The sequence below is a fragment of the Alosa sapidissima genome, chromosome 15, assembly GCF_018492685.1.
Source record: "Alosa sapidissima isolate fAloSap1 chromosome 15, fAloSap1.pri, whole genome shotgun sequence".
Lineage (NCBI taxonomy): Eukaryota > Metazoa > Chordata > Actinopteri > Clupeiformes > Clupeidae > Alosa > Alosa sapidissima.
The window spans coordinates 8,097,193-8,112,538 of NC_055971.1; the positions used below are offsets into that span (position 1 = coordinate 8,097,193).

At 42.5% G+C, this 15,346-nt stretch overlaps 1 protein-coding gene across 1 annotated transcript in view; it reads right to left on the reverse strand.

The window, feature by feature from the left end:
* The window catches only part of itpkcb (inositol-trisphosphate 3-kinase Cb), a 22,682-nt gene extending 7,779 nt beyond the window's left edge, over positions 1-14,903 (reverse strand). The window contains 4 exon segments of the mRNA XM_042064612.1: positions 1-61; positions 1,003-1,216; positions 4,853-4,952; positions 13,706-14,903. Coding sequence (XP_041920546.1) covers positions 1-61; positions 1,003-1,216; positions 4,853-4,952; positions 13,706-14,851 — 1,521 coding nt within the window. The 5' untranslated portion in view covers positions 14,852-14,903.
* Between the last annotated feature and the right edge of the window lie 443 nt (positions 14,904-15,346).

Below are 15,346 nucleotides of genomic sequence, written 5' to 3' on the forward strand. Positions count from 1 at the left end.
AATGTCCTTCCTAAGCCGCGGCCGCTCGCGCGCCTTCACCAGCTCCTCCTCCAGGTACGTGCTGCAGGAGGGGGGAAGACAGGATATATATACATAACCTATATGTATTGGACACTTAAAACCACTTAAAATCACTGAATTCATGTGTTTTCCATTCAGCCACCTAGCACCCAGCTCGTGCAATCTGCAATCACAACATTTGAGAAAGAACAGGTTGTTCTGAAGAGCTCAGTGAGTTCAAGTGTGGTACTGTCATAGAGTGCACAAAGATATGGTCTGGAAGAACTTGAATAGCCGTCAACACAATATGGCTATTTTATGAAAAAAGCATAATAAGAACTATGCAAATTAATAATAGAAATGAATAATAGTTACATAGATAATTAGATGCTTCAAATACAGACTATAAAAATACTACAAAATGTTTGTGGTGACACAATAGTAAAAACAGCAGCATCCACTGACGCTGTAAGCACAAGACCTGTCAGACACCAGCTTGACGCCAGCATATTGGCCGGGCAGGAATTTAGCTGTGCCACTGTCTGATAACGTCCACATAATAAACAAACGTAAATTCAATCGATGGAAATGACCCGTTAGATCTGGGCAGCAGTGGATAAGTAAAACAGTCAAAGAGATCTCATTTGCCTATATTTTCCATTTATAGGCTTGATTATGCTGACAAGGATTTAACATTAACTAAGCTGAAACAGCAGGAAACAGGTCATAACAAGCACTCAGCCACCAATCAATTTTACAATACAACCCCAGATTGCATGGAAAACTCTACTCTACATACGGTATATCATTTCTATTCTGTTCTTCCTATCAGATTAGCTATTTCACCTTTGTTCTGAGGTATACTCTATTCAAAGCACCTCAAAGCACACAGTTTGTTGACCACAGACCACTAGTTGTAGTTGTAATTCTCTCTGCCTCTCCCATCCTATGTTCTACTCTCTCTATAAAACATCCTATTGGTTCTTCAGGCCCAGGACTCACCGGCTGCCCATCTTGCAGTCCATGATGGAGGGCGAGTCGAAGTCGGCTAGCAGGTCATCCATCAGGTTGTAGTCCTGCTCATCCTGCTGCACCACCCCGTAGTAGCCGGGTACGAACGGCCGCAGTACATCCCCCATCAGCTCCTGCAGACACAGCTGCTCGCACTCACAGTACTTCTTCAGCAGCTTCCCATACTCCCCTGCCTGGAAACTACCTGAGAGAGAGAGAGAGAGAGAGGAGAGAGAGGAAGAGAGAGAGAGGAGAGGAAGAGAGAAGGAGAGAAGAGAGAGAGAGAGAGGAGAGAGAAGAGAGAAGAGAGGAGAGGAAGAGGAGAGAGAGAGAGAGAGAGAGAGAGAGAAGAGAGAGAGAGAGAAGAGAGAGAGAGAGAGAAGAGAGAGAGAGAGAGAGAGAGAGAGAGAGAGAGAGAGAAGAGAGAGAGAGAGGAGAGATGAGAGAGAGAGAGAGAAAAAGAGAAGAGAAGAGAAGATAAGAGAAGAGAAGAGAAGAGAGAGATGGAGAGAGATTATGCTATGCTATTTTTGTTGGCTGTTTACACACAAAATTCCCCTCTCACTCACAACTTTGCCATGTTTTTTTTTACTGGTGACTACTCTTCTCTGGTGACTGGTTCAGTATATTGATGTGCAAATGTGACAAGATGGCTTATTTCCGTGTGAACCGGTGCAAGAGTGTGAAAGAGGGGGGGGGGGGTGCAAATGGCCAGACTGCACAACTGCTGAAGAGGACAACAGCGTACTGAGGGATAATAATGGTGGCCTTCTGACTGGTTGCCTTAGCATTGTACAATTTGAAAAGATTCATGCGGAAACTAAACACTGGACAAAAAGGTTATGGATATTCTGTCAAACCAACCTCACCACCTCAAAAGACAAACTCCCAATGATCTAAATTTCAGCAGCCTTATCAGTTCACCAGTCATCCGTTTAAACATTGCTCAATGTGGAGAGCAAAACCAGAGATGGATATCTTGCCACTAAATTTAATTTGGTCACACTTTGTAGGCAAAGTGGCTCTGTTCTGATAAAGGGTTATGTTCACATTGCTCAAATAAGAACTGAAGATTTGCAAGCTGAACTTAGTTTGAGTTCACATTGCGTCCAGTGGTTCACTGCACATGCACCATAAATGAGGAAAATACTTCATTTTAGCTCTGTGAGCCAGTGAGAAACCAGTGAAGGCTGTGAGGATGAGCTATTTTGACAGGAAGTGTATCTAAGCAGTCAGGACAGGAACAGGAAGAGAACAGGAAGCTAAAGGGGTGTTTGGTCTTACCTTAAGAAAGGGAGACAGACAGCAGGGATTAAAGTGAAAAAAAATTGTTTGACTGAACTTTTTTCAGGCCATAATTCATATGTTGTTCATATCTACCTATAAAGATAGCACCCCTTTTGCTGTCGCGACTTATTGTTTTTTAATGTACAAAAAGATGCAAACAGCAAAGTAAAGGGAGTATTCGGCTTATTCACACGGCAACCATTGTTTAAACCAAAACGAGGCTGCAGGGTACACTTACTACACAATTAATGCCACCTACAGGTGAATGCATAGAACATAACAATCCTATGGTTTGTGTACCCTGTAGGCTCGTTTTAGCCGCCAATGGCCACCATGTGAATAAGGCGAATTGAGAGTGTTCTTGATTGAGATTGAGTTTTCCTGATGAATAAAACAATATTTCAGTACCATCCCTGACCATTGCTGACTAGCCATTGCTGTTCTTTTCTACTGCAGCAATATTGTAGAAAGGCTTTAACTTACACTCTTATTTAATTACTTCAGGCCAAAAGTGGCCTTTAAAGGGGAGATTTTTTTAAAGGGGAGATTTTTTTCTTGTTAATATGCCTATAAAATCAAGTTTGCAAGACTTCCAATTTCCTCATTAAAGTAATGAATCAGAACATTCGAGATATTGTTCATATTTCCATTTGTTGCCTCATTCGCATTTAATGAAAACATGTTAATTTTGAGTTTTACAGACAACTCAGTATTCCAATGAGCAGCAATACTGTGTGTACTGTGCTCATGCAGGAAGTCTGCGCATTTGATAACAATCTGGAGAGGGTGCTTTTGTCTTCAGCAACAGATTGTATAAGGTTGACAAGAGGTTGCGATATGGTGAGGGACAGGTCGTGTTGCGCTATGAAAGAACATGCATAGCCTACTTTCTGAGCGCAAAAACGGTCAGCCATAGATAAACGTAGCCTACCTCTGTCGTGGTGGCTAGTTGCACCAGGTAGGGAAGATGTCCTGAAGTGCACGAACATTAACCTTGGTGGTCTTCTGATTGGTGGCGTGCTAAAAACGTTTTCCTATTGCATCCATAAACAATTTTCTTGCAGCAAACCGCCTAAAAGCAAACCTCTGGCACTTTAATTTATTTACACCGTGGCTTGCTAGTTCTCCCCCGTTTCCAACAGCCGCCCATCTCCATTTATTTTTCAACTTATAACACCTGTGCCTTCCTTTAGCAACAACGCATCCATGACAGTTAGTGGCCTTGCCAAATAGACGCACACAAATCATGACGCTAATATGCGAGGTTCTGGTAGGCCTACTGGTTATGGTTTTGTGCTATAAATTAATAATATTTTATAGCTTAGTTTTAAGTTTACTATTTTAATTGCATGGTTATTTTTTGTCAACATACACTTACAACCTACTGTCGTTAAAAGTGAGGCTTAAGCAAAATAGGCTACTATGGTCACAAACACGACTGACCCCCTTACTCAACAGTTCGCGATGATGACAATATTATTATTATTTTATGTTAACGCTCAGTCAAAACCTTCCGTTGCAAATTGTGAAAAACATTGTTGTAGCCTACATGTCATAACAGACGGGATAATAAATTGCATAGGCTACGGTTTATATTGCGTCGCTTTACACATGTTAGTTGCATTGATTAAAAACTGTTCAAGTCATAGGTGACACCCAAAATGAATGACCTCCCCTGACAAGAGTTCGCGATAGTAAGAAATTGTCTACATTGATGCACGGAAAGAACACAGCCTACGATTCTTCTCCGAATTCGCACATAAAGCTCACAATGTATCATCCAAAAAAGTGAAACGGATTGGCCAACCGATCGATCATCAGCTGTCTCGATTGTGTCACTATAATCCAACTTTTAGACCGTTAGTCCTCCAGACGTGTTATAAACTAAACGTTATAAACTTAACCTAAATAGTCGGCTGCTGTAAGCTACAATCGGATTTTTTTTGTATACCCCTGTTGTCTCAATGATAATAACATCTCATTTCAGACTATATTTCAAAGTTTGACGTTCATTTGGATTATTAATATAACATCGTATTTTGTCATTTTTGGCGAAGACATGCATTCCGTTAGGGATATTGAACATATTTAACATTCTCTAACCATCGTGATCGAATCGAATCGAATTGGTGTAGTTTTCAGCACAAAAACTCATTTTATTCTTTTGCTCCTTTGCATTGCTCTATGCTGTTCTATGGTGCTTTCTGCCTCTTGGTTGCGCACGCATGTTTTCGTGACGTTCCATAGAAATCCATGTATTAGCCTAGGTCTTTAAACATTTACCATCACACACATTAATTCATCGGATCTAATATTTGTAGTTCTCATCGGATCTGCATCGATCTCAAATATGGCATTTCTAAAATCAAATTGACGGAAATCTGTCGTAAGACGGAGAACTTTAATCCTTGCAGACATGGAGGTGTGAATTTCTAATCATGCCTGTGTGGTGTGGTGTGTGTGTGTAAGAATGAGAGACAGAAGAAGAAAGAGAGAGAAGAAAGACAGAAGATGATAAAAAGGAGCACAGATGGACCATGGGAAACGGGTTTACCTGCATGTCCAGTGAGCTGTACCCAGGGATAGCGCTTCTTGAAGGACACCACAAATGGCGACCAGTGGACCATCGTCTTCAGCTTCCTCCACGACTTTGTCTGCATGGCGAAAACATGACAAGAGAATAAAACAACGGGACAGAAATCCAAGTCCACACCTTTGGACTTTAAATAAACTCTCAGCACATGGGGCACAAAGAGCAACCCACGCTGTAATGGATTAAACATTATCCTGGCGGCCACACCTCAGTCTGGTCGGATCAACAGCCGCACGTCTGAAATCACAAAAGGCCCACAAGGTAGCTCTGCTGCCTCGCGCTCTCTTTCTTTCTCTTTTTCCCCTCTCTCTATCTCCTTCTCTCTCTCTCTCTCTGTCAGGATCTTTATTGATCAGAGGGCATGGAACGCCAGGCTGGATGAGGCGGAGATAAGATTAACACGATTTTCCAAACAGACGAGTCATCTGTATACAGAGTGGCCACTGTGTTTGTCGTGCTTTTCCCAGGCCTCAGGGCTGTGCGAGTGTGAGCGTGTGTGTATGTGTCTGTGTGTGTGTGTGTGTGTGTGTGGGGGGGGGGGTGTATGTGTCTTTGTGTGTGTGTGGGGGCAGCGGTATATGTGGGGGTGTGGTCGGAGGTGGTAGTGAAAACAGGGTAGAGGGAGTGTGGAGAGGGTGGGTGGGGGGAGGTCGAAGTGTGTGCGTAATTTGTGTGAAGAGGCTGGGTGTGTGTAGGAGGTTGGGGGGGCAAAAACAATGTCCAGGGAACAGAACAAGGTCACCCCCGTCACTGCCTGGGGGTTCTGACGTAAACACAACACACAACAGGTCCTGATTACACACCAAAGTAATTGATAAGGTCACCTGGATGTGTTGGTTTCACATCACATACTATCTGATGCAAGAGAGAAAGAGTGGTCTTGTTTTACCAGATTAAGTCTTTGAGCACAGCAACCCACTCCTTTTCAAATAGATTGAATTATCCAACCACAACCTACACCTGCCTGTTGTGAATGACCCGTTATTGACTGTGTGTGTGTGTGTGTGTGTGTGTGTGTGTGTTAGAAACAGATGGTGAAGGAGGCAAAGGGGGGGCAGTCTTTTTTTTCCCAGTAGGGCAGATATTGCTTTAGGACATAAGCACGGCCCTGCAAAGATAAAAGAAAACTGGGTGATCCCAGTGCGTGTATGTGTGTATGTGTATGTGTGTGTGTGTGTGTGTGTGTGTGTGTGTGTGTGTGTGTGTGTGTGTGTGTAAATGTGAAAGGGGGAGAGGAATACGTGAAGAGACAAAAAGGAGGGAGAAAACAAGAACTCTTCTCATCTGCTTCTCTAGGCGAGATCTGAAAGAATTGTGAATAAGCTTTATAGACTACTGTATTTCTCCTGTCCTTGTCCTATGCAAGCATCCTTTGTTTATCCTTGAATTCAATGAAACCCTGTCTTTTGCCTGTCTATAGCCTTTTGCCTATCACCTATCACCAGGTGTGAAATGTTAATGTTTGTAGAACAGCATGTGTCCAGGCCTCTGAATGACTTCCCAGGAAATGGGGTAGTTTTAATTAAAAGACAAAGAAGCTGGCCAAAAGGCCACATCCCCCACACACCACACCTTTACCTTGCATATTCATACTAGTAAGTCACTCCTTCTCTTCGTGTGTAACTTAAATTTGGTAGACTGTTTCTGTATAGTCAGAGAAGTCAGAGAATACTGAGAATCTGGTGAAATCCAGGATGGGGTGAAACAAACATGTACTTCTCTCCCTTGAGGGCCACTGGCCCCTCATTGAAAAGAATAAAGCCTGGATCCTGATCTTGCATCGTCCTGATTGAGTCTCTAAGAGAAATATGGTAGTAAAAATATACTATCAGATCACAATACATCACATCACGGTACAACACAATGTAGCTCTCCATGCACTGCCCAAAACCTCCTGTTACACCACCCACGGTCACCGTTTCTCCACCTACTTCAACTGCTGTAACTAGGGTCACTGTAATACCCGGGTACAAAAAGCACTACACTGCCACAGACACCAACATCTCAACCTAGAACTCTCAAGACTTTTTTTCAGTGAATTATACCCTGTACAGTTCTGTAGAATACATACATTACAGTTGTCTGTGCACACAGCATACAAAGCTGGTGGACCAGTCTTTTGTCCAGAGGCATGAGCATGTTGTGTGTGAAGTGAAGTCTCCGCTGGATGGGTGACTATTTAGAGTAGCTGGGGCATCTGGCTGTGGCAACATCCGCCCCCGTGGCTAGCTAAAAACCGTCACCACATATACCAACAGCCCTTTGACAGTCATCACATCCTACCCAACAAACCACCACAAACGCCTAGACATTGTTTCTTCAAACGTTTAAATATTCAAAACAACATCATGCCATTTTTTCCCTTCATTTTAAGGCTTGTTTTTGTGGGAAGCTATTTTTTAAACAACATCCTTGAATTGATTTTGATGGTGATCATATTAAGACACAAACGTGACATCCAGGCTGACATCCAGGCAAGTCTGCAGGCTTGTTAGCGTGCTAGTTTTGCATGTTCTATAACGCAATGCATAGCTCATTTATAACAAAGAAATGATTGTAGATAGGAAGAGACTAACTGAGACAACAAGATGTTTCACTACCAAGTTCCCTTCATCTGACTGTTTTCATTTTTCATTTTTAGGCCTGTCGTGGAGTGAACATAGAGATCTCCAGATTCCACATCTGGTGGTCAACTGTCCCCTACCCTTTAGGAATGGCAGGAATGTCTGGCTTTCGTCATAGTGACGGCAGACTGACTTTTAAACTGCAGGCACCAGTTCTACCATATTCATTCAGGTCTGCCTGCAGTCAAAGGTCACCCTGCTAGTGATTATGCCATTGCTCTCGCTCTCATGCTCTGCAAAGATCTCCGGCATGAATTTTCAGTGAGCATGTGCCTGTAGTCTGGGATGAATGATGGCCAGTACTGTCCAGAAGTCTCATCTAATGGACGACTGGTAGTTATGCCATCTCACTGGCTGAACAACGTATGCCTTAATTTATATGATTCACACTGAGAGAGAGAGAGAGAGAGAGAGAGAGAGAGAGAGAGAGAGAGAGAGAGAGAAGAAAGAAAGAAAGAAATTAACTGTGAGAGACTTGTATTTTAGCCAGATGGTGGGAACAGAAACAATTTGGAAACTTACAAGCTGACTAATACTCAACAAGCCATCCCTTATTTGTAGCTTATTTGTGTGCTGGGTGTGCGGTTAGTGGCACAGGCTTGGTCTGACATGGACAGCACATGGAGGGCCAGCGGGTGAGGTTGGCTGCCCTCACACTCTTTCAGCATGACCACTGGCCTATATGCCACGAAAGGCTGTTTCAGCCTGCATATTTATTTCCAGTGGAGCGTCAGCAATGGCATTTACAGTCATATTCTGCTCCTTTTATGTAGTCTGGAAGCCAGCCAGAATTTAACCCCCGCCCACAAAATGTGAGGTTGGGAAATTGAGTATGGCTACATCAGGCTACTCCGATCTTGTTTATGCCCAACAGTTCAACTCTTTATTCAACTTCAACACACGCATAAATCCTTCAGCATTTTAACATGCTCATTCACTAGGTTTATTACACGGCTCTTCAGAGTGCTGCAGAAAGTTCAATTCACATGAATGGGCCTTCCCAAAGTTCGGGCCTAATAATCTACATAAATCACCGGCAAAGTATAGACCCTTTCAACAATAAAAACAAAAACAATGCTTTAAAGTAAGCTAGTAAGACGTTGCCATGCAACACCTGAAACTGTCAAGTTCTATCTGTGTGGCGAACTATTTATTTTGTCAGCGGAAGACACAAACGCGGTAGCAAAATCATTTTTAAAGACCCATTGTGTTAGGTTTCTTTTCTCGTTTTGACAAGTAGCCATGTAATAAGCGGAATAATGCATTGTCCGCATGTACATTATCCCTTACGTAACACTCAACCGTGTCCATATAAACAAGCACGCTAAAACAATGCAGGTAATGGTCACTCGGAAATGGTTGCTGGCTGAAAAGCCTTCCAGGAAGTGCATTGCATATAGGCAATGTTGGCATGCGGAAAGTAGGCAGTAGCTTTCAAAGCACTGTATTCCAGCAGCCATAATCAAGTAAGCTGTACACCTGCCCAGTTTATTTATATCGGTGCTATACAGGTTTAGGGCGGCTGTTGAAATATTTTCTGCTGAGGAGCAGCAGTTCAGGACTCCAGTGCATCTCCTCTGGAAGTGTCCTGATATGCGGCTTTGGCCAGTACTCCAGTGCACAATATTGTACTGTACACTCACATCGTTTCCACCCATTTGTGCAGAGGGCTAAATGCAGCAGATGTTATAAAGTATGCCAGTGCCAAGATCAACCCACATAATTGTCCTTCTACTGTGAAATTGGAAAACAGCGTGTTATTCTATCCCTTCAACATCAACAACAAAATGACCAATAAGGATCACTAAAGGTCTGAAAATCTGATGAGCACAGAACACGCTCATCAAAGCTGCAATTCACAGAGAAACCCTTTTAAGTGCGGACCTTCCAGTTGTTCTAGTGTTTACGCCATGAACTTCTCAAAGTTACACTGTGAGCCAGCCCCTTCGGAGACCTGAGAACAGAGACCTGTTCCTTATATTTGTCACTTTGACAATTATAATAGTCAAATACAAATAGCTTTGGCTGCATAACGCAACTACATAACTCCTGCCCATCCCGTCCCTCTCCCTCTGCTTTCACAGTGGCCGGTCTCCTTATCTAGCCTTCCTCCCTCAGCCACAGCTCCACAGCACGCTTTCACACATACGCACTCGCACATTTGTGCACTGGCAAAAATAGACGGACACACTTACAGCTCATATGCAGAGCCTCAAATTGTTCTTTCCTGATGCATAAATAAAAACAATGACATTGATGATACGCCTAGATGACTAGCTGCTGAGCTCTTGCCAAAGCCAAGTGTGTAAAGGAAGATACAGGAAATTGTCAAATTCAGTTTCAGTTTTAGGGGACTGAAGATTTCCTATTCATAATATAATGGCACAGTTACCCTCTTATCACCACAAAGCTCTAACTGAATCTAATGCAAAAGTAATGTCATACACATTTATCACCAGTTCACACAGCCTGAACACTTGACTATACTCTAGAAACTGTTAAACAAATAGGCTACACTCTGTTGTTGCGACTTCAAACTTTCTTGTCTGCCCTGGGCTTGCCTTACCTCCCTCCCTCCCTCATTCCCTCCCTCCCTACCTACCTACCTACACACCTCTGGGACCCATAATTATGCCCTTCCTCATTCTACCCCATTTCTGAGAAATTCCTTGGGGCGAATACAGGCCTACTACACCAAACCGGGGGAGGGTAAACCAGTCGAACAACTATTGGATCTTCAAGTAAAATAGAGACTGGAAAGGAGGGAGGGAGAGAGATGAAGAGAGAAAACTCTGGGTGTGGGTGTGTTACAGTACAATAGAGTCTATTAAACATCTACAGCTCAAGAGTAACAAATTAGATCAAAGAATGTTAAGTAGAATATAGGCTACATTAAAAACAATTTACATTTGAATGCACCTTTCTATTTAAAAGGAAGAGAATGGCAATGAAAATAAATAAGCCCAAGACAGTCTTTCCACATCACAACAGTCTTTTGTGATCAGGCCTTGAGGGGTTTAGAAACAAGTCTATCCCGATAGGGGCTGCTATCGAAAGTGATGGCTAGTTTCTGGCTGGCATGTGGAAGGCCACCTCTCAGGGTTGTTTACACCAAAATCAATCTATCAATCTCTCTCTCTCTCTCTCTCTCTCTCAGAGAAACCCTCTTAAGTGTGGATCTTCCAGTTATTTCAGTGTGAACAGAGAGATCTGTTCTTTCTTTTATTGGAACAACTTTTATAATGTAGGCTAGTGATTGTGACAAAACATTGTGAGTTGTAAGGTTTAACTTTGTAGGGATCTACAAGATGCACAATCACATTAGAACATATTAGTGCATGCATGCCATGACTGTTCTATCGCATTACTTCTATTTGCAATATGCTATTGATATACTGGCATCAAATACCAATAATTTTACTAATTGTACAATTATCTCATTCACCTATTCACATATTTGCATAAACACCAAAATGTCTCTAGAAACACTAAAATATGCAAAATAATTTCTTGTGAGGGGTATACTTTTTGTGCCTTCTAAAAATATTTTTAGATTTTTAAGAGGCCCTAAGCTCAATGTATGCACTTTGTACACTGTATCAGTGCAGTAAATAAATATATATTTTCATATTTTTGCCATTTTCTTCTTCTACATTCAGACAGATAGAGTGATGCATTGTAAACTAAATCGCTGAATTGTTACATTACCCTTAATGTGGACAAAGTATCATGACCGTATCGATTCATGAGTTACTCCGATTCCCACTCGTACTGTCAAGTGTCAAAAGAAGCTTAAGGTTGACAGTCTGTTTTTGTACTCGTGCATGTCAGTGTAAGAGGGAGTAAGAGTGAGAGAGGAGAAAAAAAAAAGAGAAGCAACTCCATATATGGAAACAATGTTGCATAGCAACGGAACCGCCTTCAGCCCAATTTTCCATTACACACTGTCGACCGTGACAGAGATGCCATCAGTATGTGCGTAGGTATTTGTGCAAGTTTTTACATTTGTGTGTGTGTGTGTGGGTGTGTGTGTGTGTGTGTACTGTATGTCAGAGAGAGCCTGTGCTTGTTTTCATCTCTAAAGCGTACAATTCTCTAAAGCGTATATGCAAGCCTGTATGGTTCTATTCCCTGAGGTGTAAGCATGTTACGTAGCTAGCTCATATGCTGTTCCCTGGACAAATACCATTACCACTAGCAAGTGCAGTGGAAGTTGCCGAGGACTTCCTCCATGTTTGATTCAAAGGCTAGTCTAAATAGCCTAACAGACACTGACACATCAGAAAAGAATGCTAGGAAAAAACAAAGCACATGCCAATACCAAATATACAGAAGCAAAGATAACAAAAGGCTTTAGAAGAAGACAGAAAAAAAAAACACAGGAATAAGCAGAGAGAGAGAGAGATACACAAGCTGTTTACAGGAACATCAACACCAACCAGTCTTTCCTCAGAGTCAGCCAGGACACTGAGGCAGAACTTCCTCACACTCATTTTCTCCAGATTGATTCATAGTGACTCAGGCACTGAAGGCAAACAGTCGGTCAACCGTCAGCCCTCAGACATGCCTCCCTCTCTTTCTTCCAATCCCCACTCCCACCAGCTACACCCCACCACAGCAAACCTTCACACTGGGAAGGGAAACAGAGAGTAAAATGCCCTGAGAATCTGACAGACAAACATAAAGAAATCAATGAGCACACTTCCCGACAAGTGTCTATATGCAATAGCCTAGTAATCAGAAAAGTACTCCTTGGAAGAGCACCGTCACACCAACCTGACCCTCGATTGCCTGTTCCTGGAGTAACACACCCAGTTCAGGATGACAGCAAAGCTAGTTTATGGCCAGGATCATCACATTAAAATTACACCTCATTTAGATGTACCAAACATCCCATAAAACAGAAACATAGTCTCATACATACATGTTAATGGCCCACTAATAAAACCATGTTATCAGTAGGGTTGTTATGTCCCCAGTCTGATTCATCAAGGCAGAAAGATAAGAGGATCTCAAGGAGATTTCAGCATGAGACTCTTGGGAAACCAATTTTCAGGATGAGAAAGCGTCCAGCGGAGAGGAAGCCCTCGTTCTCGGCTCGGTGCTCTCATGAGCTTTACTCTGGCTACGTGGATAGGCTGTGACCCAATTGCAAACTATTGTGACATTAATCACTGACTTTTTTTTTTTTTTTTAATGAGGCATCAGACAAGCACCGGACAGACAGTTTTGGCTGGAAGAGATGTAGGAACATTTTCAATTTAGAGATCCGTCTCAGAAGAAAAATTCATTTGACTGCACGATATACAAATACAAATACCCAAGAGGTCAACCTGTACAAGTGACGACAGCTTCTGAAGAATATGGTAGATGTCTGATTCCATTTAGAACAGGAGCATACAGTTTTATCAACACAATAATAATGAGTAATGACTAAGCTTAGGTCCAAACTTTTAAAAGTTTGCACATCATTGACATTACACTCTCCTAAACGATAACACTTGCTGTGCAGTCTTTTGCTAAGTATGACATCAGTTAAAATATTTATGACTGTGCCAGAGGTTAGGAAGTAGCCTGATGTTTCTATGATTGCTGTTCAAGAAATTTTCCATAAAATGTTTAATTATGACTATTAGTCTATATCCAAGCCAGAGTGTTATTCCTCCTTTCGTATGCAACAACGGAAATGTTGGGCCATTATGTGTGGATGGCTATCAACAGCCTGTTAGACCCCAATGATTAATATTGCCCAGTTATAGTTAGTGTTACTCAGAGCTGCTATTAAATGCTCTCGAGTAACCTTTGAGAGTAACCCCACATAGACTAGGAAAAAAAAAAACAGAAAAAAAAAACAAAAAATAAAAAAAAAACACTCGAAACACACTTCACTGCCACAGTTCACTCAAAGAACAAGATGCACTAGGCCTACTGAGTGAAAATATAACTTCAAAATTATGACAATATATGGTCTGGACTGCTCACTTCATCATTTGTACAATAGGCCTAGAACTACAGTGTTTTAAGCTATGTAGTTGATGACTCGGGCTCCACTCATCATGAGAATTTAGTAGGCCTACATCAGCAGACAAAGGCATTACCACAGGCTTACAGATATATGAATAACACCTTCCACAAAAGAAGGCTACAGGGGAGGGGAACAACATTTGACTTAGGAAAACGTAATACTTACTCCTGTAACATCGTCTGGGCTGCCCAACATGTTGTATGAACTTGGAGAGAGACTGTTCGGTTCGAGGTCACTGCCAGTGAGGTCGTCCTCGGATTCCTCAAAAGATGAAGCAGAAGACAGGCACGTAGAGGAAGAACTTGAGAGTTTTCGGAGAGACAGTGATGGGACAGGGGAGCCTCCACATCCACTGTCCGAGCAGGGTGACTCCTCATCTGGATGTTGATCAAGAGATTCTCTGCCGACTCCTATGGCACTAGTTTGTGGTCCAGGACCAGGACTTGGGGTGATGACAAGTCGAGGAATGGTTCCTGGGTAACTGACTGACGAACTACTCTGAATAGGACATTCTAGCGAGTCTTGAGAACGAGAACATTCCTGGTTGCGGCTCTCCGTAGGCCTTATACAACTGGTGTTTCGTTCGCTCAGACACGTCGATTTGGGAGAAGTCACGTTCGTGTTCGGAGTTTTTGTCATTTTAGTACTTACAAGAGGAAAGCTGTTATCAGCATAAGAATTAATAGGGTCTTCTAGTAGTAAAGTCAAATCTGACGAGGGCTGCTTCTCATTTGTCGCTGTAAACGGGACTGATCTGACCGGTAACGCGACATCCGACTGGGTCCTGCTCTTAGCTGCACCTCTGTCAAAGTTCTCTCCAAACTTTTTTTCCATGGTCCAGCGTGAGACATTCCAATCATTGTCCTTTCCCGTTGTTTTTGAATTGACACATTGAAAGTGTAAGGGGTCAGAGCAAGCGAGCCCGTTAAACGATGTGCCAGAACCGGGCGCATCTAAGTTTTTTTCAGCTCGTGTGGTTAGAGCCGACTCTCCAATAATCCGAGTGAGCACATTATTACCGGATGGGCTTTCGTCGGCGTCGATTCCCTGACCAGCCTGGTAGTTTCGTAAGAGTTGCTTTAAAGTTACTTCCAAAGCCCTGCCGCTAAATAACGTCACGTTCGGTTCTGAGTTTGGTCGATTATGTGAAAGCCTCGACAACTTACTTTTTCTGTCCCTGTCAAACCAGTACCCTCCTTGCTCCAGGTCTAAACTCCGCCGTGTTCGCATTCGATCTGCTGCGGAACGTGCTGAGCAGCTTTTCTCTTCGCTCGATTCGAACACTCTCAATAAAGAATGCGACTGACCCATTCAGCATACCGTACTTCTAGGTCCGCGTGCTGTTGGCTGTAGGTGGAGTCAGAGCAAAGATTGTTAAGGCGGAGCTCCGCCTTAACAATCTTTGGTCAGAGCCCGTGGAGTTATGAATGCATTTTCTCGTTTTTTCACGACGTCACGACACACACTCGACGTTAAAAAGAACACGTAAATTTAGGGAGGGACTACTCGTGTCTCTTGCTGCTTCTCTAGGCAACAATTGCCTATGTGAAAAGTAGCCTAAATTAAAGCCAATTTGACGCACTCTTTCCCTTACGAAAAATAGCTATTGGGTAGGCTATTACAATAACATTTCTATAGTAGGCTAGGCCTACGACTGGCCTAGTTCATTTTGGTAGCCTATAATATTTAGCATATGTGATGTGCTATCCTTACCCTATAACAGTCGGATTCCAATTATCTAACCTAGCCTATTTCATATTTTTGTCGTCGCTAAATAAGATTCATAGTTATTTTTTGTAAGTGATA